This window comes from Labrus bergylta, chromosome 1 (assembly GCF_963930695.1).
Source record: "Labrus bergylta chromosome 1, fLabBer1.1, whole genome shotgun sequence".
Classification (NCBI taxonomy): Eukaryota; Metazoa; Chordata; class Actinopteri; order Labriformes; family Labridae; genus Labrus; species Labrus bergylta.
In genome coordinates, this window is record NC_089195.1 from 34,421,908 (window position 1) to 34,449,306 (window position 27,399).

Here is a 27,399-nt window from a genome sequence, read left to right on the forward strand (position 1 = left end):
GATTTCCAGCTCTGTCCTGTCGTTTGCTAACAGATTACTTTTGGGTTCAAACACCTGAGCAGAGCCGGGCATCGCTACACCCAGCCCGACATTACTATCCGAACAGTTTAGTTCAACGGGCTCGCCCACAACTTTAATGTCACAAACAAAAGGCTTCAAAACCTTTTAAGAAGACAGGGGTTCACACTTTTTTTAAAGATTTATTTTTGGGCTTTTTGTGCCTTTATTGTAGAGACAGGACAGTGGATAGATTTGGAAATCAGGGAGAGAGAGAGAGTGGGGAACGACATGTGGGAAAGGAGCCACAGGTCGGATTCAAACCAGAGTAACCCGTCTGGAAGAGAACAGCCTTCTTAAATTGAGGATGACCATGTTTTACCTAACCCTAACGGGGCCCCAGAAACTCTCAAAAAATGTGCCAGATACATCTATCTTAATTTGTTTCTTTTTATAAAGTTTTCATCTATTCATCCTGACCGTGTTTGGATGCTCTGCAGAAATTTTACGCTATCATACATAATGCTAAAATAAAAAAAAATTAAAAAACTAATTCTCCTCACCTGGAAGTCGACCTTACCCTCCCTCTTCTTACACCGACTTAAGGACGTGTTGTCTGTTCTACAAATGGAAAGACTGAGTCAGCACAAAGCTAACACAGAGGGATGAGAGTTTGGGGAGCTTTCTTGGCACAGTGTCATATTAATCTACATCCAGAGTGGGTACAGGCAGACCCCCACACTGCCTGTTTGAAAATCCAAAAATGCACTTTTGTGCCTAACTTTTAACACTTTTGGTCTGTGTTTTATTGTGCTGTTATTATGTTTGATTGTACACCACTTTTGCTTCGCTCCTGTTGTTTTTAAAAATGCTTCATGAACACATTTGGATATTAATGGCCTCGCAACCCTCCTGAGATCTTTGCCGTTCGTCATAGGGGACCCTGGACCCCCCCAGGATGGAAACCAATGCTCTGAACTCAAACTTATCCTGTGGCACTTCAGCCGACCAAATGTATGTCTTACATTTCTAACTATCTGTGTCAAGGGATGGGAGGGTGTCCAGGCCAGTGGTTCTCAACTGGTGGGTCGGGACCCAAAGGTGGGTCGCGGAGCTGTTTTCAGTGGGTCATGAGGATGTGCTTTTGTTTTGTTCAGTTTCTTGCTTCTGTCAGATGTTTTGCACGATATGAGGTACAAAACATCCGACAGAAGCTGCACCGTTTTTTATTCAATAAATCTGATTAGTTGAAAAATATGAGATTATTGGGTCTAGGCAACATGCGTATCACTGCATTGTCTGTTCACTGCACCTTTAAAAAAAAGCATAATGACAAAATGAACTGGATTGAATTGAGATTGCACAGCGGCTGTTTGATGTGGGGTTAACGTGGCTTAACAGGACCCCCCCCCCCCCCCCCACACACACACACACACACACACACACACACTGTAGGTTTCTAACAGGTCAACCCTGTCATGGTTTCTGTCAAAGCAGAACAGAAACTCAAGAAGAATTCAACTTTATTCAGTATTTTATTGTAATTGGGAGCAGTTCAGCGTTATTTCTTTAAATCAACAGGTGGCCGTCAGAGCCCCTCACTCTCTGCTGTGGTTGGTTGATAATCATCTGACGTGCTTTCTTCCGTTTAGGATTTGATGTTTTTAGTGTGAGCCATTGTGGAAAAATGTGCAAATCAGCATTTTCCTGAAAAGAGAGAGAGAGAGAATGGCATTAAAATAAAAGCTGTTTATAAAATAAAAACAGACAAGATGAAGATGTTAATTTATCTATGGATGTATTAGACATGTGGGGTGTAAATCCCCCCGCCTGTCCTTCACTCAGACACTTTATAAAGGTCATTATAGTGCTGATGGTGTTGTTATTATCGCCTGTTGTGACAGAGGCGGGTTTAGGATCGGGGCGCACGCTGATTGGACGTCATTACCTCCCCTCCCCGTGTCACGATGCTTCCGTTCTGTGGGTACGCGCATGCGCAGCGACCCCTCTCTCTTCTTGATATTTTATTTACTCCCGAAACCCAAGATGGCTCCTGTGAATGTCTCGGTCCCATAGCGAATCGAGGATGCAAGTAGCTGCCGGAAAGACAACTTTTCCCCCGACCGACGCGTCCCGTGGAGTTCACATCGTGGAGGTCCTGAGGGTCGTGTAGGCAGCTACAAGCCCCCCCCCCCCCTCTCCCCACCTCAATTCGGAGTAGTTTCGCGAAGTAGCTTCTTCTCCTCGCTCGTCGCTCGTCTGTCCGGAGCGGAGGGTTCAGACGAGGCAGGCGGCTCACACAAATGGCCGAGCCGAGAAAAGTGCAGTTTGTCACCCTCTCGGCCTTCGCACCGGGGGCCGCCGCGGAGTCCAGGAAGCGCCGGCTGCAGGAGGAGGAGGAGGCCGACTTCAACTTCGGGAGAGCCGGGGAGGTCGAGGCAGCAGCGACCGGGGCAGGAGGAGGAGGAGGAGGAGGAGGAGGAGCCGCCGCCGATGATCGCCTCGGCGAACCCGGCGACGGGGACGAGAAGAGGGCGACGGTGCGGCTCAACCTCTCCCTCTCCGAGCCCGACGACCGCGCGTCCGTCGAGTTTAATTATGGAGAACTCATCCAACACCTCAAGGTAGGACCCCCCCCTCCCCTACACCCCCCTACACCCCCCCCAGCATATCAACATGACGAGGCCGGCTGGTTAAAGTGTTTGTGCGGACTTGTCATTGCCCTGTAATGGAGTGGGGGGGAGGGGGGTGCACCTTGTCCTTTTGGCTGGAAGTGACACAATAGAGACATCTTTCCAACTTCAGCTGCGCTCCTCCAACACATTTAAAAAAAAAAAAAACATGAGAAGAAGAGGAGACCACCTTCACCTTCCTCTGCACATCAACATTAAAAACCTGTCTCTCTCTCTCTCTGCTACCTGTGTGTCCCTTTCCCACTCAGACTTGCCCAGCAACAGCTCAGTCACACAGCCATTACAGCACTTTGAAATGCCACATGCAGTTTGGCCCTCTGGCTGCGGGTGATAGATAGATGAGAGAGCGTTGCTGATGGAAGTACCAGGATGTAGCATGAGGGAGAGAGAGAGAGAGAGAGAGGGGGAGAGAGAGAGAGGCAAATGTCAGAGCAGGGAGACCTCATTTTAAATCTCTGCTCTTTACTATGATCCAGTTTGTGCTGTGTTGTTTTTTTGTCACATCAGAGGGGAAAAGTTTGCAAACAACACGACAACATATTATTTATTTGTTTGGCATCTTTTTGTGTCTCAGTCAGATTTAAAGTTTGCTTTCTTCCTGATCAGTTTTGGAAGATGTGTGGACACAGAGTCAAAGTGTAAATGGTCAAATATGACTCCAACACAAGTTTAAAAGTCGCTCAGTCGTATTAAAACTTACGTTACACTACTTATTTATTTTTTGTATTTGACGATGCGTGAGTTTATTTAAGACTTCCTGCTGCTGCGTTGTGTTTATTTAGAAAACTTTATTTACATTTTTTTTAAACTCATGAACTACAGATTTACAGATTTGCGACTCCAAAAGAAAATAACAAAAACAGGAAGAACTAAAAAAAAAAAAAAAACCTAAAAAAAACCCCCTGATGAGCCAGGAGACAATATTTTACATTCCAAACAGTCAGAGTCTGCGTTTGCAGGGCGCAGGTGGCCTAGCGGACCGGGTCAGGTCGCGTCCACATGTACAGAGGCTATGTGATGTTTTCCATTTGTATTCAGGAGTTGAAAGCTCTGAGTGACAGGTCTGACACGTCATCAGGAACGCACCATCCTGAAGTTGGAATTCTGAGCATTTGGAGAAACTTCATTAGTCCAAGTTAAAATCCAACATGGCCGCTACGTAGTGTTGTTGTACTCGGTCTCAAAACTACTTTCTGCAGGTTTCGCTCGGCCTCGTCTCGGCCTCGTCTCGGTCTCGTCTCGGCCTCAGACTGGACGGACTCCAGATTTTTAAAAAAACAAGACTGATCAAGACCACCACTGATTTGTTAGTGCTACATTTAAAAATGGAGGTCAGATGGATCGCACCATTAATCCTCAAAGCGAGCGGCCCGGGTTCAAGTCCGACCCGCTGCTCCTTTCCCCGCTGTCCTGTCAAAATAAAAGCCCCAAAAATAAATCAGTTACACTACAAATAAAATGGAGATGAACGATGTACAGGTACGGCAACACCACGAAGACAAACAACACACACACACAGTTTATCGTCTTTGTGGTCGGATTTTAGAAAAGAGAATAAAATTCATCGGCTGACTTTTAGAGCGACAGTAACGAGAGCGTTCATAGAAATGTGGTCGAGTCAAAAGTAGAGCTGGGACGGGTGCGATATTGACATTTTACATATCAGGTGTCGGACTGACGGCGCCGATCCACATCACAGATCAATTAAAAAATGAACTTGGTCGGCTCGCTCAGTGTCACTCTGAAGACGTTCAGACTGAACTGTAAGATGTGTCCACAAGTCGTCACCATGACGACGAACAGACGGCTCCTTCTTTAAGATCAAAAGCACAATTCTTACACTTCAGTTTGAAAGATTTATTTTGAAAACCTGACAGTTGTTGCTGCTTCCTGTTTGTGTGTAAATCCAGCACAATGCAACGCCGGGTTTACGGCAGCTTTGTGACCTCACACGTAACCAAGGGCAACTGGTGCTGGTCGACTTCCTGATCTTACTGTGTGTGGTTACTCGAGTAAACTAACTTTGTGACCGTCCACCGCCGCTCCTGATCGACCTTTTCCTCACCTCGAGGTTTATCAAGCTCTGACGTCTCATCGTCCATTTTTATAAAATGATTTCTCTTCCAGGTTAAGAAAAATCCTCCGAGTGCGACTTCAGCGCCCAATCCCAGCGACCCCTTCGACGACGACGAGCGAGAGCGGCTACAGGTGGAGGCCATGGCCAAGAAGTTTGAGAATAAATATGTAAGTTATTCTTGCACGCTGCTTTGGCGCTGGATGTTTTCTGTGGGGGGGGAGGGGGGGGTCATGATGAATCGATGGATAAGAGACACTTTCTCTCTGGAGGACGGACTGTGGCGTGGTCAAACTCTTTCCAAAGGTCTAAAAGATCCTGAGAGGAACTTTGAGTTTGTGGCGCCCCCTGTGGACAAAGTGATATTTGCGGATTTTATCCACTACATGCTTAGCTCATGTTTTTATTTTTAGATTTACTTTAGGGTCTTTGTGCCGTTATTCAAAGGTGGCACAGTGGAGAAACAAGGCGCAGGTTGAACCCGCGTCACCCGCTGTGAGGACGGCAATCCTCTGAACACGGGGCGCGCACACCGACCGCTAGGCTAACCGATGAAAAAAAAAAAAAAAAAAACTCCACCTGCGGTCTGCTGTGGAAAACATTAAAAGAAAACTTCAGTGCGCCTTAAATCCTCTCGTCTCACTGCGTGTTTAAAAGCTGTTTTAGGCGAGGACTAGAGAAAAGAAGAAGAACGTACTCACCGCTCATGTTGGCGTTTTTTAAAAATCTCGCCGCTCATTTTGTGGCAGTGTTTAACTACGAGCTAACGTTAGCATGCCAACACAACAATGCAGGCCACAGACGATTTTTGTCCTAAGAGAACGTGAGTGGTGAGGGGTTGGAGGTGTGTCTCTGGAGGAGGGCGGAGGCTTCAGTATGGAGGAGGCGTGGCCTAAACCACAGTTTGTTTTGGTTTCATTGTTGAGCTCATCTACTGGATCACAAAGTGGAACATTCTTCCTTTTTTAACGTTTTATAAGCTAAAGACTCGTCTCAGGAGCTTAAAGGTTTCTGTTTATCTATTTCTTTTTTTTAGGGAAACACGGGAAAGAAGAAGAAGAAGGACAGAATGCAGGATCTGATCGATATAGGCTTTGGTTATGACGAGACAGACCCCTTTATAGACAACTCAGAAGCTGTGAGTACCCCTCACTCTCAGAATCACAATCTGATTTATTTATCTGTCACATGTCTTTCTCTCCGCCCTCCTCCTCCTCCTCCTCCTCGCTCCTCATCCTCTCTTCTCTGTTCCTGTCCACATTATTCCTCCGGGGTTAAATATTTATCTCCTGGCCTGAAGTTTGAATACATTCAGCGTCCCCTCTAAAGATAGATGCCCCCCCCCCCCCCCCCCCCACGTCTTCTAACCGACCTGAGACGGCGTTCTGAAACCGTCCTCATGACTCATGAATGTATACGAGCGTCTTGTGTCCACACAGGAATATGTGATGGGTGCTGTCGCTCAGTGTTCAGATCCCCCCCCCCCTCTCTCTCTCTCTCCCTCTCTCTCTCTCTCTCTCTATTTCTCGCTCCCCCTCTCTCTCTCTGTTTCTCTTTCTCTCTCTCTCTCTCTCCCCCCTCTCCCCCTCTCTCTCTCTCTCTATTTCTCGCTCCCTCTCTCTCTCTCGCTCTCCCCTCTCTCTCTCCCCCCTCTCTCTCTCCCTCTCTCTCTCCCTCGCTCTCCCTCCCTCCCCCCCTCTCTCTCCCCCCTCTCACTCTCTCTCTATTTCTCACTCCCTCTCTCCCCTCTCTCTCGCCCCCCCCCCCTCTCTCTCCCCCTCTCTCTCTCTCCCCCCTCCCCCCCTCTCTCCCTGTATGGATCCTCTCCCCTCGATGATAATTGTTGTGTTGTTTTGATGTCTGTCCTCGCTTCACTCACATATTTGCGACGCCCCGTTTGACCCTTCTTTCTGTTTTGATATTCTCAGTAATGGGATTTTATTTCTCTTTCTGTACCCTTGGGGGGGGGGGGGGGTTGTGATTCTTTTTAGTGATTTATTTATTTTGGCGCACAAAAAGTCGTCCGTTCCCAGCGGCCGACAGACGAACAACTCGGCCTGCCTTTTGAAACGTTGACAAAAAAACATCATTAGTAACTCGACATGTTCTGAAATCCACAGACGGCGTCCGCTTTTAAAAAAAAAATTCAAACCGTCTTCCTTCTGTTGTTCCTCGCAGTATGACGAGCTGGTGCCGGCGTCGCTGACCACAAAGCTGGGGGGATTTTACATCAACACCGGGACGCTGCAGTTCAGAGCGGCCTCTGACTCAGAGGGAGACGAGGACAAGGTGAGACGACCTCCACACATTCACACTCTCCTGACAAAACAATCATTTTCCTTTTCCACACACACATCTAGAAATCTAGACGGCCCCTGAAATGACTTGTTCACATCTCGCCTCACAACGGGAGACTTTACCTGCGGCGTCTGGAGGGCGGGAGGATCTCAGGAGGCGGAGTTAAAGTCTCCCGCTGTGAGATGCATCAACAACTCATGAAGATTTTAGGAGCAGTCTGTTCTCAAATGTTAAGGAGTGACGTCAAAGTCTCATGACTTCTGACCCGGACGCTCAGACTGAGATCTGACCAGCAGCTGATATGGACCGCGTATGAACGAGGCCTGGATCTGATTTGAAAAGATTGGTTTTCATGTGACCTGTAAAGAAAAACGAACTTGGGTTCAAGGTTTGTTTTGGGACTTTTTATGTCTTTAGAGATAGGACCGTGGGGAGGGACACACAAGTGGCCCGCTTGGAGAACTACAGCCTCCTTACATCCAATCGATCGAGCGCACTAACCACTAAGCCACCCCTGGGTCACTGTTTCCTGTGACTGTAGTAATGCTGCTTGATCTCAGCTCACTTCTCGCCCATTCCTCTGCAATGTCCATTTTATTTTCAAACTTCTCCCACTAACCTGGAGCCTGACGTTGGCGGCTGCGTTTGTCTCATGGGAGTGTTGTATGAAGCAGCAGTGACCTCCGTCGTCCAATCAGGCGTCTCTGCTCGTCGACATGTGCGAGAGTAAAGAGTCCAGTTAGCATCGTTAGCACCAGCGCTAATTTGGTGACGTCTGCCATCGCACTAATCTCAAACAAAAGGGAGTGCATCGACCAATGACGTCAAACAGAGGAGAAAGACTCTTCTTTTTTTTCATCGTCTACACTGAAACATCTTTAACAGAGTTGTTGAAACTCTTCACCCTGGTGGTAGTTTGTGTTACAGTGACCTTAAACGCAGTTTGCGTACACAAAGAAGAAGCTACATTTTCAAAAATAGCCGCTACATGTGGACGAGGCCTGACACACTCAGAGTCACTGTGTCTCTGTGGTCAGCTGCTGACCGTGTGTGTGTGTGTGTGTGTGTGTGTGTGTGTGTGTGTGTGTGTGTGTGTGTGTGTGTGTGTGTGTGTGTGTGTGTGTGTGTGTGTGTGTGTGTGTGTGTGTGTGTGTGTGTGTGTGTGTGTGTGTGTGTGTGTGTGTGTGTGTGTGTGTGTGTGTGTGTGTGTGTGTGTGTGTGTGTGTGTGTGTGTGTGTTCTTGTTTCAGAAGAAGCTGAAGGACAACAAGGAGCAGGTGATGAAGAAGAGGAAGAAGAAGGAAGTGAACAATCTGGAGGAGAAGAACCTGAAGAAGAACAGCGGACCCAAACAAGGGTGAGAACCATTTATTATTATTACACTGGGTTAAATGCTCGATTCTGATTGGCCCTCTGAAGCACAACACTGTTAAGAAGAACAATATTGATCCTAGTTTGAGCACGTTTCTGCTCGTGGAGCTTATTAGAAACATGCAGAGGCTTTTTAGGTCGGGTACAATCACTTCTATCTGAACCACTTCTCTTGACCGCTTCCATCGCTGCAACACCTGTTGACCTGATAACTGCTCTCATATCTGACAAACCGAGGGGTGTCCAAAACAGCCGTGTGGGGGGTCGCCTTAAAACCGCCTACCTTCTCTGGTCTTTGAAATGGCAAAAACAGTTGGCCATTGTGGTTTAGTGAGCCCCGATGAAAACGAGATGATGACGCGTTTTGCCGATCTTCCCTTTGCTTATAACCCCGCCCCCTGTGTGACATTGTGCTCCTCTCCTGTGTGTGTATGGGACGCTGACTGTGACTTGCTCTGACACATCAGCCACCTTCCAGAAATCGCTCTTATTATCTACGCTCAGATAGGCCGAATACTCCTGTCGCCATTCTGAGCACAACTTCCATAAATAGCTCCTCAGCCATCGCCGCCGTGCCGTTATGACACAGAGGAAGTTCTATTTGTGTGTGTGTGTGTGTGTCAGATATTTCAGAAGCACAATGCAGGTTAATCCCTCTGCATCCTCGCCGCTCCTCGCTCCGCTAACGTCTCTGAGCCGTTTGTGTTGATTCCTCTAATTTGTCAGCGGAAGAATATTTTTTTATTTGTAGGATCGTGGGGTTTTAACTTCTGCGGCTCATCTCGGTGTCTCTTCCATGAGAGTGAAATTTACTGTGATGCAAAGATTGTTAAACATTTCAAAAACATTTTGATAGTGCGAGTTTTTAAACGATAATCTCAATTATTTTAACGCTGTAAATGATTCAAAAGTAGAAAAAATAATACATAGCAATGGATCTTCAGTCGTATTTAAGGGCATATTCACAGTCGGCCCGGTTGTCCCGTACCGTGCTTCCTCGCCGCTGAGGTGGAGGTCGGAGCAGGCCGTGTGTTGCACCCTTGAAATGAACCGGTCAGAACTGCCCCACAGCTTTACATACGCTTCGTTTTTCAGCCTACATACACCTCTCTGTCTTCTTCACTGAGCCTCTCTTAAAGGGCCAGCGTCTTAATCTTAACAGGTAGAAAAAACACAGTATTTACTGTTTACTCTTTCCTGTTTAATTAAATGAGTTTAACTAGACATGAAAACGATTTTCAGTGTGTTACACGTGCATGAATGAGGACGGCGGTTGGTTGTGTGGACGCTACAGTCTGATGGTGGAGACTGGGCGCCAGGGGCGTCGGGTGGCAGTAGTGACAGATCATCTCGCTGAAGGTTGAGGGAGCTCCGTCTACTCGGGAGCCTCTCACAAGCGTGCCAGGGCCATGGTCACTCGCTCTAGTTAAACAAACTTTACTTTAGCGGTGAAGCGTGCTCGAGTACGGTACAGATGGGCGCCCTTAAACACGAAGCTGCAGCTAAAGAATCAGCCGCCTCTTTCCGCTTGCTTGAGGTGATTTTTTTTTAATCTTTCCTGCTGCATGGTCACCTCAGCTCACTCTGAATTCATGGAATAAATGAACTAGTGGGCTGACAGGAAGTAGTAAAGTCAGAGGTAAAAATGTGTCACATGCAGCTCATTGCTATGGCAACGTAAACAAGGAGATCAACAACGTATAAATGTCACATCCTCAGTAAGATAAAGAAGACTGAGCAGGCCGCCATAGTTCAGGACTGAGTGTTATCGTTTGTGTTGAAATGACCTCGTGTGTGTTTTCCTCCCGCAGAGTGACGGCGCTCAGCCTCCACCGGCCGGAGAAGAAGAAGAGGAAGAAGCTGATGAAGGATTCGCTGTACTTGGCGGCCATGCTGCGGCGCTTCACCCGGGAGAAGGAGGACATGAGGAAGAGAAACCCCAACATGGCTCACCTGGCCCTGGTGGGGGGCGTGGCCAACAAACAAACGCACTCCACCAACTCCACCAACCACCTGTTGGCTTCTAACTCCGCCCACCTGCAGGGCGGCGCGGCCGGCAACGACCTCTCGCTCGCCGACCTCACGTCAGACCCGGCGGTGATGTCACTGCTGGGCTCGGCCAATGAGAAGGAGCTGCAGGATCTCCTGGGCGATTTGGACTTCAGCTTGATGGACACTGACCAGCAGCACGCCATGGTGGCTGCGAGGGAGAACGGCATTCTGGGAGTTGGAGTTCCTGCTCCAAAAGGAGCAGCAGCTGCAGCAGCAGGAGGAGGAGGAGGAGGTGCAGGGCGAGGTCTGGGGTCTTCCAGCGGTCTGTTTTCCCCGCCCCCGCTGCCTGATGGACTGCCCGCCCCTCTTATTAAACGCATCGAGGACCTGCGGGCGGTGAGTCAACGCCGTCTGTGGGCGGATGCAATTACCTGTGAAGCGTCTTTACTGAGGAATAACACAAACACAGCTCAGCTCAGGAAGAAGCCCCCAAATGTTTGTTGTTGTTCAGTCCGGCTGGAGGAGACTCGTCTGAAGTCGAGACGCGGCTCCAGGCTCAACCCTCGGGCGCTTTATGTAACCACATCAGCCTCGGAGAAAGTTGTAGTTTTCTTGTTGCTCTTTATGTCTCAGTGTTACCGAGTCAGCATCAAAGCAGAGAGGTGTTTGTAAAGTTTAAAAAAAGAGGCAGTTTGAAAAGGATGAGGCAGAGGTGAAGAGGAGAAGAGTGAAGAGGAGGAAGAGAAACAGAAATGTTTTCTTCAGTATTCAGCATGTTGGATAACACACGAGGAGACAGGAGAGTTTTACTGAAAAGAGAGAGAGAGAGAGAGAGAGAGAGAGAGAGAGTCACTTTTTAATTTTGGTTTGTGTGAAACTGTCCCACAGTTTTGGAGTATTTCGTCTGGAGTTATCAGCTTTGTTTGTGCGGACATGCAGATATTAGACTCCTGTGAAAATCAGCAGATCATGCCGCCATTTTTTTTGGGCTCATATGTGATTGTAACTCCTAAAGGTCCCTTTAGATAGGATGTGGTGTGCCGCTCTCTAACCCATTCATTTGCCACCGAGCGGAGCGCAGCACAAGGCCGTGCTTGCCGTTGTTGTGCGCTGTGTTGAACTTAAAGGGATACTTCACCTGTTGAAACATGAATCTGTGTTGACATTGGGTCATATATGTAGAAATGTGAAATACATTTTGAAGTTGAAAAGGCAGAAAGTGTCTTTTTGGCTCATGTGGATGAAAGACACCAAATCCCAGAATGCACAGCACCACAGGCCACTCCCACTAAGGTCAGGTTTACGGACATGTTTACTTTAACACATGAAGCCGTTTCCTCAACTGATTCAGAGATTTAGGCAGCAGCCAAAACACAACACCGGCCTGTCGCAGCCGTCTCGCCGCTATATTTATGTTTTCTCGCCGTTATCAGCTTTCTCCATAGAGCCTGGAGGGAGTTCCCACCCACTGATCTGTGATTGGTCTGTAGCTTCAGTGGTCGAAAATATGAGGAACTAGCGTTTCACCCCGCTAACCGCAACAGCTTCCAGTGAAGTATACTGGAAGCTCCTTTTCAGACTCAGAAATACAAAGATTTACCATCTCAGGGGAAAATGAGGGCGGGATGCACGACCATTCAAAAATACTACCAGGTTTCTAATGATACAAAGATTAATGCAAATGGGTGAAGTATCCCTTTAAGATGCTGTATGGACTGTATGGGAGTTGATGGTTAAATGTGTCCTGGATGTTTTTATAGAAAGTAAAGTGTCTTCACAGCTCGGTATCATCGGCGTTTATCTTTTTGTGCTTCATCATCTCTGCGACGCTGACTCGACCTTTTCTCTCCTGCAGGCCTCACGGCAGTTTGATCAGGAGGGCCGCAAGAAATTCTTCACCTTGGACATGAATAACATTCTGCTGGAGTGAGTAGGACAGCTCGCTCTCTCTCTCTCTCCTCTCCTTCAGCGTCTCTCACTCTTCTTCTGCAGATTTCCCTCGCCACCTCTCCTGCTGTCTCAAAGCCCGCCTCTCTCTCTCTCTCTCTCTCTCCCTCTGTTCTCCCTCTTTACATTCACACTCGTCTCTCTCTCTGTAAATAACCTTTAATTTAAACCCCCCCTCCTCTCTCTCTCTCTTTCTCTCAGTATCGAGCTGCAGGTGCAGGAGCAGCCTCCTGAGGTGCGTTCAAACATCTACTCGCACATGGAGGCCTTCGTCCCGTGCAACAAAGAAGCCCTCCTCAAACGCATGAAGAAGCTCAGCCTCAACATCCAGGTGAGAGACTGAAAGAGACTTTAAACGCCTCGACCACATCTTAGAAATAGAGCTTTCACACTTGCAGAAAACTGCTGATATTTCCATTTTCTCCTCGAGCCTCCTAGTTTTTTCCCCCGCAGTAAGTCAGTGTGAGCTGAAGTGAGAACGCAGCAATATCAGCAGTTTTCAGCATGTGTGAAAGCTCTTTTTAATAATCTGTTATTTACGGGGATTTGTCCTTGAGGAAGAAAACATTTCTTCTGACCATTCGAGCTCCATCGTTCATCTCTTGTGGTCTAACCTCCAGACCCTTCACCTCTCTCTCTTTTTGGGGGGTCTCCGCCTCTTCATGTGCAGGCTGCAGCGAGGACTGCTGCTGGAAACAGGCGCTCAGATGTCTTTTGTCACGGACCATTTGAGTCTCATTGTTGACAAAATACATCAACATATTCTCTCTCTCTCTCTCTCTCTCTCTCTCTCTCTCTCTCTCTCTCTCTCTCTCTCTCTCTCTCTGACTCTCGCCCTAGTTTTTGCGATGTTAGGCTCCGTCGCTACCTGTCATCCTGTTTTCGGTCAATTCAACATGTTGAGTTGGTCTGTGAGATGAATCTCTCTGATTGGCTGTTTGGAGGTTTCATTTATCTCCAGCTCTCCTCTCAGGTTCATTAAAGCCCCTTGAGCATGCTGCTGTAGTATCCATGCTTTCACCCATTAGTGCGGTTTCTCCTTATTTGTCTCCTCCGCTTCTTCTTTCCTTTTTCCACTAAAAGACCAAGAGCTGACAACGGCAGCACCATTTTCTACTTTTAATCAGACATTATTCTCCATTAGTAGACGACCTATAATACGAGTGGTGAGCGACAGCGGTGTGAAAATGGTCTTCTCGTATCATAACAACGGACTACCGCCCCCTGCTGGCATGGAGAGTTATTTCCTCTCATGCATGTGCAGAACGTATGTGGTGGTTGGCCGTCGGCTGTAGTCTTTGCGGTGTGTTCAAGTGCAACTTTTTGTCCCAGACAAAAGCGTTGTGGGTTCTTTGCCATCTGCTCTGTGTGTCGGGGCCTTAAGCCCTTTATTTTTTTACCTTCACTGGGTTGTCATGATTTCAAACCTTAGATACTATTCTAGTAATAATCCAGAACTGTTTCAGCAGGAGCTCAGTCTGTAGGGACTTGGGGTTGGGAGCTGGACGGTCACCGGTGTCCCAATGCGTCCCAAGTCAGGGAAGTTGGTCTGATCGGGAAATAAACGATCTCAAATATAAAACGTTCTGTAAAAAGTAACGGAGCAGCGTCGGTCACACAGCGTCCGTTGTTAACAGACTGTTGTCATGGAGACAGGACGGACCTGCAGCACTTTTCTACTTAACGCATAAACGCTTCATGCAAGAGCTCCCGAGCGCACAGTCGCCGCTTTCTCTGTCAGGACAAAACGCTAGCGGGACACGGGGCCTAAATCCAACTTCTTTTCAAACATGAAGTGTTTGTTTGTTTTGTGTTTGTTTTGTTTTTAATCGATCAGGGATTGTATCATTTTGAAACACGCCCTATCCGACAGTTTTGAAGAATTGAACATTTTGACGACCTCACTCTCTGTCTCCGTGTCAGGACGATCGACTGCGGGCGCCGCTGTTGAAGCTGAAGCTGGCCGTGTGCAGCTCGATGCCCGAGCAGATCTCCAGATACAACATCGACTGCATGGCCAAGGTGGCAAAGTAAGTAAACCTTTAATTTATTCATTTAGTTACAGGAGAGGTAGGACCTGAGCGGGCGAGCGAGGAGATCTTCCACATCGACTCCTCCTGCACGTAGCCACGTCTGCATGTGAGAGGAATATATAATAAGGACGCCAAGATGCCAGAGTTTAAACTTCCATAGTGTGAAAGCCCTTTAAGTATTGAATATTTTAACAACCTTGATTTTTTTTTTTTCACCTTTCAACATCCAAACAATAACAATCATGAATGGAGACGTGTTTCCTTCAACTACAAGAACTTAAAGATTATTAAAGGAGGACATATTACCCCCCCCCCCCCCCCCTCCTCCACCTTTTCAAACAGTCCCCTGTGGTCTAAATGAAACATCTGTGCTGTGCTTTGGTCAAAATATAACATGAATCAAGCACCAGAGGAGGTTTGTGACCCTGTAGAAACCAGCTCTCTCAGAACGCTCCGTTTTGGTGTGTGTGTCTCTTTAAATTCAATGACCCCCCCCCTCCCCCGAGTTTTCCCTGTAGACATCACTCCTCTGTAGCGAGAATAAAAAAAGGTTTTGTTCTAGTTTGGGGGTGGAGTCCATGGGGGGAGATACCAGGGGAGGGGAGGGGATTTTTTTTAATTTGTTTTTTACCAGAATCCCACTGTGACATCACAAGGAGAGCACATTTGAAACAGAGCATTTGTCTCTGTGTTTTAAGACTTAAGCAGACCACAAACAAAGGACTGGATGGATTTATTTCACATGTTGTGGGTCAGTAGACTCTCAGGTTACACAGATATATGTTCAACAACACTGTAGAAGAGGATTTTTAATGATATGTCTCCTTTAAAGTGATACAATAAAGCAACTTCTACTTCTTGTGTGTTCTGTATGACTTACTGTGTGTGTGTGTGTGTGTGTGTGTGTGTGCGCGTCCTGCAGGCAGCAGTCAGAAGAGGGCGATAAGAACGGTTCGGAGGAGGAGGATGAGGAGAAGCCCGGGAAGAGAGTGATGGGCCCTCGGAAGAAGTTCATCTGGGACGACAAGCTCAGGTAAATGATCCAACCAATCAATGCATCCCACTCGATCGTCTCCTCGTCAACGTTTAAAACACAACCAAGACTCTGGTTTGTTCTGTTGTGCAGCAGAGAGGAAGTGACGCCTGAGAAACAGTCTGCTCCTGCTTTCTAACTCCAAACGTTTAGTGTTCAGACGTCAGAGCATGAAGCTTTATCAGGAACATAAATCAGACTTTGTTCAGCTTCCTCTGGAGTCATTCAGCATTTTACACCTGTTTCCCCCCCCCCGTGTGCAGACGTCTCCACAGAACCTGCAAACAGACGTTTAAATGAACTGTGCAGGGCCGATACGGATGTGGAAAATCCTGAGTAGAGAATTAGTGTTTTAATGGAGTGAGAAATACCTTGAGAGCTGCTTTTCAATCATCTTTCATGTCGATAAAAGCTTCCACAGTTTGAGAAAATAACGTCTCTTTTTCACAGTCATTATCACGTCCAACCGCCCCGAAGAGTAACAGCCTATTCTGTCATTATGAGCTCAACACCTGCAACTGCATGCTCAATGACTTGTGCTGAATTGATCGCGTGTGTGCGTGTGTGTGTGTGTGCGTGTGTGCGCGTGTGTGTGTGTGTGCGTGCAGGAATCTGCTGTGCAGCCTGGTGCGCGTGAAGCTGAGCTGCTATGAGATGGAGAACCAGTGCTCTCTGTCTGTGGAGGACTACCTCAAGGCCTTCTTGGAGAACGAGGTCAAACCACTGTGGCCCAAAGGCTGGATGCAGGCCAGGTTTGTGTGTGTGTGTTTGTGTTTGTGTGTGTGTGTTCTTGTGTGTTCATGTGTGTGTGTTCATGAAATTCCTTCATGTTGATGATGCAGATCAACAGACTGAACCTTACCCTCAGTCAGGGACTTTGTTTGTTTTGCATTTTTATGTCCAGCAGAAAAATCTTTAAAGGTCACATATGATTCTAAATCTACTTAACCATTTATTTCAAACACTAACATGTGTCTCTAGTCCATCTACAAACCCCCCAATAATGAGAAAAGTCCATCCTCTCCATCTTTAGCCTGCTCCACTTTTCAGAAAATGTGTGCTCAAACAGGCCATTTGGAGGTTCTCCCTCCCACAGCTAGGTGTTTGTTCTGCCCTCTGAGTCTGCCTTCTCATCGTAAACAATAGGACATGGAGCGAGAAAGCACAGAGTACACCCAAGCCCTTCCAGAGAGGGGGCGTGGTCAGACACAGCTCATTTACATATTTAAAGGTACAGACACAGAAACAGCCTGTTCTGAGCGGGGCTGAAATAGAGGGGTTTATAGACATGATCAAATACAGGATCAGAGTGGATTTAGAACAAGAAACTTCACACACATGTTTTGAGGAGCTCTGAGACTTATTTAAACTGAAGAAGAGGAGGAGGATATGTGACCTTTAAGTGATTTATGTATTCTCACTGCTCTTGCAAGCTTGTTTTTATTCAGTGGATTTAAACCTTCAGTGCTGAACTTCTGTGTCCCTGTTGTGTACGATAACTGCATTCGAGGGATCAACGCAATAAATATGTATATCTTTATTTATCTCTAAAGATTTAAGAAAGATATTGGCCGATATATATCCCCCCAGAATCATGTATTAGTCGGGCACTAGTTGTGTGTTTATCTCATGGTTGTGTATTTGATCGTCTCAGGATTCTGATGAAGGAGAGTCTTTCTGTTCACTGTCACCTCACTGGAAACCTGTAAGTATTCACTTTACCGCACACAACTCATGTTTCCTCAACAATTTAAACGAGTCTTTGATTTTTCTGTTAATGTAAAACTGAATGTGTCCTGGTATGTTTCTGTACAGAGTCAAGAGGAGAGTGGTGCCCGGTCCCAAGGCCAAAGCCAAGGTGAGTTACAGCTCATATCACGTCGTTGTATGTACAAGTATTCATCCATATTCTGGTGTTGTTTTGTTTTTCTTTATCCATAGTGATAATGCAATCCTAATCCATTGTCATGTATCATAAAGAGAAAGGTCAATGAATATGGAACATCTGGAGGAACACTGCTTCATATTTCAAGATGGATATCACTAGCTAACGTGACCATCAGTTAGTAATGTGAGCTTACTCTCTGATCAGACATTAAGGAAGCAAGCTATGTTGAAGTGCTGGCTTCTCTGACAACAATGCAGCAGCCAGTATGTCCTCCTTCTAACTTTAGATTCTGCTCCTGAATGCTCTGGACTGGTGATTGTACCCGACCTAAAAAGCCTCTGCATGTTTCTAATAAGCTCCACGAGCAGAAACGTGCTCAAACTAGGATCAATATTGGAGATGCTTTTGAAAAATGGAGAGAGGTTAGAACACAGAAAGGTTTACAGACCCATGCAGAGCTGGATAAACACTGAAGCTTCAGAGTCCACCACATGGTGACCTGAGTGAGCATCCACTCTAGAGAGGAGGGGGACAGCTCTCTCCAATGTTTATAATTTAGACTGCAGTATCCATTTTAACCACTAGGGACAGAGTTACATTCTGCTCGTTTAAGATGTTGAATGCTAGCGTTCACTCACTCACAGAACAGATTACTCAACTGTTAGAATAACTCAAATTATACCGTGTGTCTTCTGTTCTTCAGGAGGCTCTCTGGATTCACAAACCACCGCTCCCCATGGCCTCCAACCCATCTCTGCCCAACTACACATCCGTTCCGACCTCCAACCGCCAACCCGGCGGCGCCTCCTCCTCCCCCTCAGAGCCCATCTGTCTGTCGGACTCTCTGGACGAGGATCTGACCGCTCCGTCTCTGGACTCCATCTCCCACGCTCTGGCCCTCCTCAGCAATGCATCCAAGGGCCTGGGCCTCACGGACAGCCCCCTGTCCCCTCCGCCCCTCCAGATGCCCACCTCCTCCCCGCCCCCCGTCACCCCTCACTACCCGTCGGCCTCTCAGCTCTCCGCCTCGGTCTCCTCCACGACACAGTTTCAACATTCCCTGTTGAAGGTGGAGACCGCCCAGCAGGTGGCCACGTCTGCCGGAAGCTTTCCCACGACGACAACAACACTACAAACCTCCTCGTCTACCTCCGCGTCTCCTGCCGTCTCCTCCATGGCTCGCGCTCAGGCAGCAGGCCTGTCGCTCGCTTCCAGGACTGCAAACGGTCCCTACGGCCAGCTCAAAGGGTCCGGCGCTGTTGGCCAGTCCCAGACTCAGAGACTCGTTACCATGGCAACGCCCAATCAAAGGACAAGCACGGTGATGGCCGGAAGTGGCAAGTTGCACCCGCTCCCCTCCCCGTCCCCTCCGAAGCAGAGGCCTCCTCCCACGGCCTCCCCGCTGCTGCCCCCTCACCAGAAGGGCTTTGTCAGCCCAATGGGCATGCTGGGAACTATGGGCGCCCCTCAAGGACTCGCAAAGAGCTGCGTCAAAGCCGGCGGCGTCAGCCTCAACGGCAGCACAGTGAGCAGCAGCCTCACACCTTCTTCCTCCCCTTCCTCTTTGCCCCGCTCCGTCTCCACCACCCACCTACAGTCCTTCTGCTCGCCCTCACCCGTCTCCTCCTCGCCCTCCTCCACCTCGCACTCCGCTCAGAACAAACCGCACGCACATCATCATCATCCGCAGGCCAACTTCATCACCCCGATGCAGGCCACCCTCACCAAGTCGTCCCACAGCAGCAACTCCTCGTCCATCATCAAGCTCACCCCTCGACCTCCTGCGCCCACCCCGCCTCCCTCCTCCTCCCCGTCCCCGTCGTCCTCTCCCTCACACTTGCTCTCCCATCAGATGGTCCCAACGCAACAACAACAACAACAGTACACCCCCAAAACCACCAAAACTTTCCGCCCCCCCTTCAGCGTGTCAGGCTTCACAGGAAGTCAGAAATCTCCGTCGACGATGAGCATAAGTAGCATCAACAATTCCAAAAACAACAAGGGGGGTGTACTGGCCGTCTGCAGCCTCCCAGGTAAAACTCCCTCGTCTCCCGCGCCTTCGGTTTCGGTCAATCACGGGCAGAGGCAGAGGATGGTTGGTGGGGCTAACCAGAGCTCAACCGGAAACGGATGGGCGACTTCAGGAACTTTGTCCACCCCCTCAACAACGTCACACCTCTCACAGGTGAGTGCCTTTAAAGCCAAAAACAAAAGGTGCTGTCAGTCAATTAGAATGTTTTAATCATGATGAATCCCAGTAGAGGCGAGGATTAATCACGTTTTTTAAAATTCTTCTTCTTCTTCTTGGATCGAAGCCCAAACACATGATTTTGGATTTTGTGGTGGCCAATCAGAATTCAAGAAGGGCTCAGGCCACCGTGTCTGTGCCCTGAATCAGAACCCTGCTGATCAGGCAAAATTACCTGAGCCCATCAGGCTCTCCACTTTAATACTGATGTGACTCCTAAAGCCCCGTCTCCACCAAGTGGTCTGGTTCGGTTAAGGGATAGGCCCTACTTTTTTGGTACCCTTCTGTTGGGGAGCCAAGGGTACCAATCAGACCCTAAAGGGTCCCTTTTGTTTGCTGTACCTGTTCTTCTTCTTCGTTGAACTTAATTCAATTCATTAATTGGGCTGCGATGTTGTCCGCTTAACAAATAAGGGTACGGTTGGCTGTGGAAAGGCAAACAAGTTGAGGATATACCGTACCAAACTGTACTGAACCAAACCTGACCGTATGCAACATTACAGAGGCAGATTACATCCAGACAACTTTGTTTGCACTTTGCATATGAGCACTACTTCCTCTCAGACTCTGGTGTACCGTGCAGCTGGAGGTCTCCTCTAAATAGTTCAGGTCTAACTTTAACTCAGTTTTAAATGGTACTTAGGTTTTCTATTCCTGCACGGGTTATGTAACTTTTCTTGGTACGTCTAATTTGGTACATGTTTGATTTGATCTATGTAGGGTCTTCTTTAAATCTGTGTTAGTTTTAAAAATGACATATTATCCTCCTTCTCCACCTTTTCAAACAGTCCCCTGTGGTCTAACTGAAACATCTGTGCTTTGGTCAAAATATAACATGAATCAAGCACCAGAGGAGGTTTGTGACCCTGTATAAACCAGCTCTCTCAGAACGCTCCGTTTTGGTGTGTGTGTCTCTTTAAATGCAATGACCCCTCTCCCCCCCCCGAGTTTTCCCCGTAGACATCACTCCTCTGTAGCGAGAACAAAAATGTCAGACCTGCGCTTAAGTTTTGTTCTAGTCTATGGGTGGAGATACCAGGGGAGGGGAGGGGATTTTTTTTTTACCAGAATCCCACTGTGACATCACAAGGAGAGCACATTTGAAACAGAGCATTTCTCTCTGTGTTGTAAGACTTATGCAGACCACAAACAAAGGACTGGATGGGTTTATTTCACATTTTGTGGGTCAGTAGACTCTCAGGTTACACAGATAGTTCAACAACACTGTAGAAGAGGATTTTTTGCTCTGACCTTCTTATCACTGCATCTCGTTTCTGCAGGTATCAACAGCAGGCTCCTCCCTCCTGGGCAGCCCCTCCGCGCTGCCACTGGGCTTTGGCATGTTGGGAGGCCTGGTGCCTGTCACGCTGCCCTTCCAGTTCCCCTCGTTGCTCAATTTCAGCCCTTCAGGAGCGCCCGGGGTGGCTGGCATGGGCTCAGCCCCCAGCTCCAACTCAGGATACCCCTTAGCACAGAGCGACCTAATGGGTGAGGACTCAGATCTCTCCTTCAGTCATGATCTTAACTTGGAGTATATTTTTATTTTTTAGTGCCTTTTTGAAAGCCAAAACAGACTGCAGACTCAACAAGTAGATAATTGTTTGTGGTTTACTTTTCCATATTGAAATAATAAGAATGAGGCTATCCTGCTGAAATCTATTAACACACATAACCGGACATTACTGGGCTGGAGTTTAAAGGGATTTAGGGCGCACTCACACTGGGCAAAGTTTTCCCGTACCGTGCTGAATCACAATAAGATGGAATAAACTGAGAAAAGCGTCTAAAAGTGATCAACTGGACGAGTTAACATATTCAGAATCTTTATATTTAAACTCCAGCCTTTTTGTAAAGTGAAACCAGCAGGACGTCCCACGTGTGTGCTGTGTGTCACATCTCACCGTGGCGACCTTTAACCCCGTCTCTGTGTTTTTTTTAAACCATTGTCTCCCTGGTCTTTGTGTCCGTCTCTGTCATCTCAACCTTTTGTACACGTCTGCCTTTTCTTTGATCCGCTCCTCTCTTTTGTTGCTGGTCTCCACATTCTAACTCTGCGTTCCCCTTCATCATCATCATCATCGTTATTATTGTTGTTGTTTCCGTCTCATCCTCCCTCCGTCTCTCCTCAGATCTGTATAAGAGTCTCCAGGCAGGGTCGCAGGCTGCCCTACCTCCTCATTTGCAGCTTGCTTTCTCAGGTAATCTTTCTGCATTCCTCCTCCTCCGCTGTGTCCTCCATCGGTGTGTCACGTCCACCTGTCGTCCTCTGCTGTGTTGTTCGCTCTCTAACTTCCTGCCTGCTTCAGTGTGCGTGATGTAAACTTGGCATGCCTCTGATTGGTCGGTTAGATGTGCATGTTGTTCTTTCACAAGTTTGTTGAACAAACTTTGAGGACTCAGATGTTCAGATTGTCTTTGATTTGAAAGAGATCACAGTGACATGAATGTGTTTCGATTTATCAACGGGCTTTTTACCACTTCATGTTAGAGACAGGACCGTGGATAAAGTCAGAAACCAGGGGGAGAGAGGAGCCACAGGTCGGATTCAAACCTGGGCCGCCTTCCTGGAAGATTTAATCCTCTGTGCGGCGCCCGCACTAACCGCTAGGCTACTAGTTGTTTTCAAAAGTTTAAATAACAGCTTAGTGATTTTTATGGACCCAGACCAGGTCAAAGAACCACCTAAACTTGTAAACCAGGACCTGCTTGTTCAGAAGTAATCCAACAGGATCACAACGATCTAATAGGAGCAAATTTTAAATCATGATGTTCAAAATAAAAAATGGATGATAATCAGATGAGATCAGATCAATCCTGAATAAAATCTTCAGTTTCTGATTTCTGAGCATTAAAGTCAGGACCATCCTGCAGCTCTCTACAATGTTTTGAATTTGGACTGCAGTACCCATTTTAAACACTAGGTGTCAGAGTTACATATTGCTCCTTTAAAAATATAAATGATTAGAGAAGTTGCTGTTTAAGTATTTAGAGGTCGTCATCATCTGAGGGAACCAGATTTGTGTTTTTGTTTTTAACAATTTAAAGACCAGATGCTCGCTGGAGAAAAGAACAAACAGCTGGAGCCAAACAATCATCCAAACTTTGGTTAGGCGTAGTGGTGGGCGATATAACGATCTTAGATCGTGAAGGATTTTAACTTGCTGATGATCTGCCAAAGCAGGGAGATCGTAGAACCGGGCTAATGTGTTTATTCTCTCATGCTGCAGTTTATGGTCCGACACAGACGCGTCTCCCTCCCCTTCTGTCCCCTTCTGTCCCCTTCTGCTCCTCAGTGGTGAAAACAAAACTTAAAAGTAAAGTCCGCAAAAACCACTTCATCCCGGTTATATGCAACTGTTGTGATATTTTTCCAAACCGACACGGCGTGAGCAACAGTTAACTTCTCTGCATAGTGTGCACAGTTAAGTTTACATCTCGGAGAGCGAAACCGTTTAAGGAGCCGGAGAGACGTTAACAGTCTGCAGAGAGTCAGACAGAGAGGAGCTCAGACAGACAGTGAGGGGAGATATAACCCCGGTGTTTAAAACGTTGCTGTCGGTGTTTTCTGCTCTCTCTCAGTTTTTAAAAGTTACTTATCAAGCTTCTCCACCTGAAGCTCACCTGTTGTGATAACTGAATTTATAGGGATTACACTAAACGACGTTACAAAGCAGCAGGCAGGTGAGAGTGAGTAACCATGGTGACTGTCTGTCTGTCAATCAACAATGTCCCGCCCCCTCTATGAATTCAACTCTTCTGTCAGTAAAACTTACTTTGATCATGTGTCACAGAATGAACACATTCTGTATTATGTTTGATTATATATAAACTAAACTAAAGTTAGTCCAATGATGTCATAAAAACAACAAAGTCTGCAGAGCCTGTATGAAGCTCCAGCTGGAGGAACTCTGCAGGGCTAAAACAGAACAGAAACTTCAACAGTCTACATGTTTTTAAATGAATGCATCACTGTGTGAAAATGTTCCTGATGAACATAAAAAGAGGACACATAACTAAATCATCATTTCAAAGTGGTGAGGAAAACCTTCAAATTGTTCATAAATATTGATCAAATTGAGAGAAAGACATTTCTGTTGCTAAAGATGTTTTGGGTGAGAGACCTCCAGACCTCCTACAAAGATGTTTTTCAAATAGATTAAACTTGTCTGCGCAGTTTTTGTGCATTTAAAAACATCATACAGGGAAATAAGTTTGGTTGAACCGGTCAGTAACTTACAAATTAGTCTAAAGATCAGTATGAAAAAAATCGTGATCGTGATTTTGACAAAAAAAATCATGATGATATTCTTCCCACCTCTAGGTAGAAGTGAGACAAACACGAGCTGAAAAGTGTAAACAAATGAGGAGAACTAGTCTAGTATTAGATGTGGATGTTGCAGGGAAACATCCCGAGAAGTCGTCTCACCTTTTCCTCCTCTTCACTCAGATGCCAACCAAAGCCAGGGTGGAGACATGAAGAGGAAATCCCACTGACCAATAACAGAGCAGGACACCACAGCCTCCAGGACACATCCACCAATAGGAACCTTCGCTTTGATTGACTTGAAAGGAGTGTTGTGGTATGAGGGGGCGGGGCATCACTGCGCTGCTCCCACAAAGTGGACCTAAAGGAGGAGAATCCTCACTTCAAGCTTCAAACGATGAATTAATGAATCTGTATTTTCTAACGACCCGGGTATGAGAACAAGACAGAGTGAATGATGAGAGAACTTTATTTGTTCCGCTTCTTTTTATTTTTGTCAACATGTTTACATATGACCGACCTTGATCACTGTGGAATGAGCGAGGCGGCGGTGGAGGTGGAGGTACAGATGAGATAGAAGTAGTACGCTACGTAATATCATTTGTATTTAAGTTTAAGTGGAGAAACTTTTTTTGCTCTTCTGCAGTAAAAAGAGAAGAAACAGACGGAGGTATGAATTATTATTATTTTCGTCTCAGACGTGGGAATCTTTGTGTCCGTAGACATTTTTTATCGTTGGTCACCTCTGCTCCCACAAAGACTGTTAAGTAGTAGCTTAAATTAAAATGATAAATTATTTGTAATTTACACAGGGACGACATGTAATGATGTGTGTGTGTGTGTGTGTGTGTGTGTGTGAGAGAGCCGTGAGGTTGATTTGAATGTGTGTATGTACATAAAAAAACAAAAACGATATACTGTTAATTTGTTTCCAGATTTATTCTAAAGGAACGGGTGACGACGTGTTTTCCCCCTTTTCACAATAATGACCGCGCGTTCGTGTGGCGCCCCTCTCTCTCGCCCCGTGTGTTCTTGGTGCTGTCTCATCACACTGGACCTTTTCTGGATTAAAGACTTGAATTGAAAATAAAAAAAAAAGTTATGGGCTCCTCCCCCCCCCCAAGGAGACGAGGAGCCGCCTGTGAGAGAGGGGAGACACGTCAGGATTGTAGCCTACTTGAATTGTTTTATTTTTTAGAGTTGTGAATTTTTATTTTTTATTTACTTTCTCTGATAATGACTCAAAGCGACTTAATATAACACAACGCCTTAGTTTATAAAAGTATGACAAAGATCTATGCAGGACTGTAAAACGCTCAATGCAAAAGTGCAAGTTGTCGCTTGGCTTTCAACCTCTACTCGACTCTGTCAGTGCGTCTCTGGAGGAGTGAGTGTGTGTACATGTTGAGACTCTTTTTCTTTTACCCCGTGTGTTCAGACAGAACGACAGGCACATGTTGGAGGCCGACAAAGTCAGCAGACAGGATAAGTTTCAGGGCACATTCAAACGTGTGCAAAAAATATAGTCATGCTCAACGTGGATGCTGATAAAGACCAGATACTGGATTTCAGTTACCTGCTCGAGTGGTCACCAACAAACACTTTGAGGCTACTACAATCCACCTTGACTTCACAGAACTCTGACGACCCCGATGTTCAAAACACATCGTCAATCATTTAATAGTTTTTCTACTGTGTTGCAAGTAAACATTCATCTTAGAGCACATTTAGGCTTTTTGACAGACTGAAAAAAATACAAATATATTAATATATGAACAAACAGTTGATAAGGGCTATGATGCTAACAGCTGCATGTGAATAAAAATCAACAGTTAAACCTTTTTTTTCAGCTAATTTAAAATTAGGGATTTAACCCTCTACAACTAAAACTTACAACCAATTCTTTTTGTTGACTTTTGTATTTAGTGTGACTACAAAGTCTGTTTTATTTTCTCCCCATTCTGTTGACAATGTGTGAATGTAGCATGCTGAGCTTTTATGAACCTTATTCTCTAAGAGAAACGTAATTTTTAAGAAGCAGAGTTTGCTAGCTTGTCGACAGTTTAACAGATTAAGCTTAAAAAGATAAAAAAATAAACCTTCTGTCTGTCTGTCTGAACACACCTGTTGTAACACCTTCCCTGTATTGAATACCTCCTTTGACAGACACCGTTCTTCCTGAGTCTCTCGTCCCCTTTGTGTGTGTGTGTGTGTGGCTGCACCGAGAACGGCGCCAAAGATTGATATGTAGCTCATAGATATAAGATGGGGTGTAGCCAGTCAGTGTGTGTTTGAGAGTATTTCGACATTTCCCCACAAAATGTTAAAAAAATAAACTCCTGAGTGTCGACGTGTGGTTCATCAGGATGTCATTGTGAAGTCCTGTGACTGGAGCAGTGGGTGACATCTTATAAATTGTGCTTTTCTTTGGGGGGGGGGGGGGTGTCTAGGGGTGGGGGAGGATAAAAACGACAATTTCGTGATTAACTGGTTGCTTAATTTGGTCTTTTGTAGATTATTTTTGTGTGTCGATTATGAAATTAAACAAAACAGGTGGTTTTCACGATGACTTTTGTCTGCTTTTTTTTCTTCACTCAAACACTCTTTGTGTTTAATTTGATGTAAAAGCAGCGTTTCCAGAGGGGTGGCATGGGACCCCCCTGGAAATCCGAATGGTCACCTCAGTTGCTACCCAAAAATCCTTAAAGGCTTTTATATTTGATTTTTTGATCCAGCAGATGTCGCCCTTGAGCACCAGCATGAAACCAAAACAACTGGCGCTGCATTGTTGTGTTAGCATGCTAATGCTAGTGATCTTTATTATGCTGGTATCTTCACACTGCATGTAAATTTACCTGAAATGAGCGTGATCTAGAAACACAGTTAAGCAGTGAGTACAGTATGTTATTCTTCTTTTCTCTAGTCCCTCAATTAAACAACTTTTATACACGAGGGGAGGAGTCAGCCGGCCGTCCTGGCGATGTAAACAAAGTGAAGATAGGACTCTGAAAACATCTCAGACAGTGGGACTCGGGTGTTACACCCATTGTAGACAGTCATGACTCACAGAGTTATTTTCAGATATACTTGATTTATATTATATTGAAGTGTGAAAAATCACATATAAAGACTTTAACTATGATTGGCTATTTGCCTTACCAGAGGTGGGAATTCTGTTGAAATCCACTTTTCAGGACGTGTTGCAACAGGCAGTTCATAGTGTTCAGTGTGCAGATGTTTGATTTTTTTTAAAAATACTTTAAAATGCGACTTTGGACGTACATCTTTTAAGTCTTTAAAGATGAATAGGTTGGCATTATCTTGTGTTACTGAAAAGTCGATAGCGTAAGTAAATGCTCCTCATTCAGCTCTGTGCACACAAACTTCAGGCCACCCCTGTACAAGTCAAAGCCCCAGTTGCCCCCCCAGTCCAAGTCTGGACACACCCACCCTGAGTGTATCTGTTTTAAACATCACCTGTCTCTGAATGATGTTTGTTGAGATTGACAGCATTCAACTATTAGTTCTGACCAAGCGATCTGATCAAAACAAATGATCCAAT

The 27,399-nt window shown here is 46.2% G+C and overlaps 1 protein-coding gene and 1 long non-coding RNA gene across 6 annotated transcripts; one reads left to right on the forward strand and one right to left on the reverse strand.

Moving 5' to 3' along the window:
- Positions 1-1,449: 1,449 nt before the first annotated feature.
- LOC136180400 (uncharacterized) lies at positions 1,450-2,083 on the reverse strand. Its single transcript, XR_010667078.1, has 2 exons — positions 1,946-2,083; positions 1,450-1,704 (listed from the first exon to the last, which is right to left on the reverse strand). It is a non-coding gene; the product is annotated as an uncharacterized lncRNA (long non-coding RNA).
- ubn2a (ubinuclein 2a) lies at positions 2,018-26,400 on the forward strand. 5 transcript variants are annotated; one of them, XM_020654834.3, is made up of 17 exons: positions 2,018-2,621; positions 4,818-4,934; positions 5,801-5,902; positions 6,943-7,053; positions 8,315-8,418; positions 10,244-10,820; positions 12,280-12,350; positions 12,573-12,702; positions 14,295-14,401; positions 15,327-15,437; positions 16,046-16,189; positions 17,092-17,142; positions 17,253-17,295; positions 18,029-19,510; positions 20,854-21,061; positions 21,703-21,771; positions 24,021-26,400. In XM_020654834.3, exons 1-17 carry the CDS (start codon positions 2,301-2,303, stop codon positions 24,065-24,067), a joined length of 3,795 nt encoding a protein of 1,264 aa, XP_020510490.2. In that variant the 5' UTR covers positions 2,018-2,300; the 3' UTR covers positions 24,068-26,400. The 5 variants fall into 5 exon arrangements, with proteins under 5 accessions (XP_020510490.2, XP_020510491.2, XP_065815877.1 ...); XM_020654833.3 differs by having other exon boundaries at positions 2,019-2,621; positions 8,312-8,418; XM_020654835.3 differs by lacking the exon at positions 21,703-21,771 and having other exon boundaries at positions 8,312-8,418.
- The last annotated feature ends 999 nt before the right edge of the window (positions 26,401-27,399 follow it).

Bases quoted from the DNA above. Each gene is read 5' to 3' on its own strand.
- ubn2a (XM_020654833.3), top strand. From the start codon at position 2,301: ATGGCCGAGCCGAGAAAAGTGCAGTTTGTCACCCTCTCGGCCTTCGCA. The intron at 12,351-12,572 runs GTGAGTAGGACA...TCTTTCTCTCAG, and splicing joins ATGAATAACATTCTGCTGGA to TATCGAGCTGCAGGTGCAGG. The intron at 21,062-21,702 runs GTGAGGACTCAG...GTCTCTCCTCAG, and splicing joins AGCACAGAGCGACCTAATGG to ATCTGTATAAGAGTCTCCAG.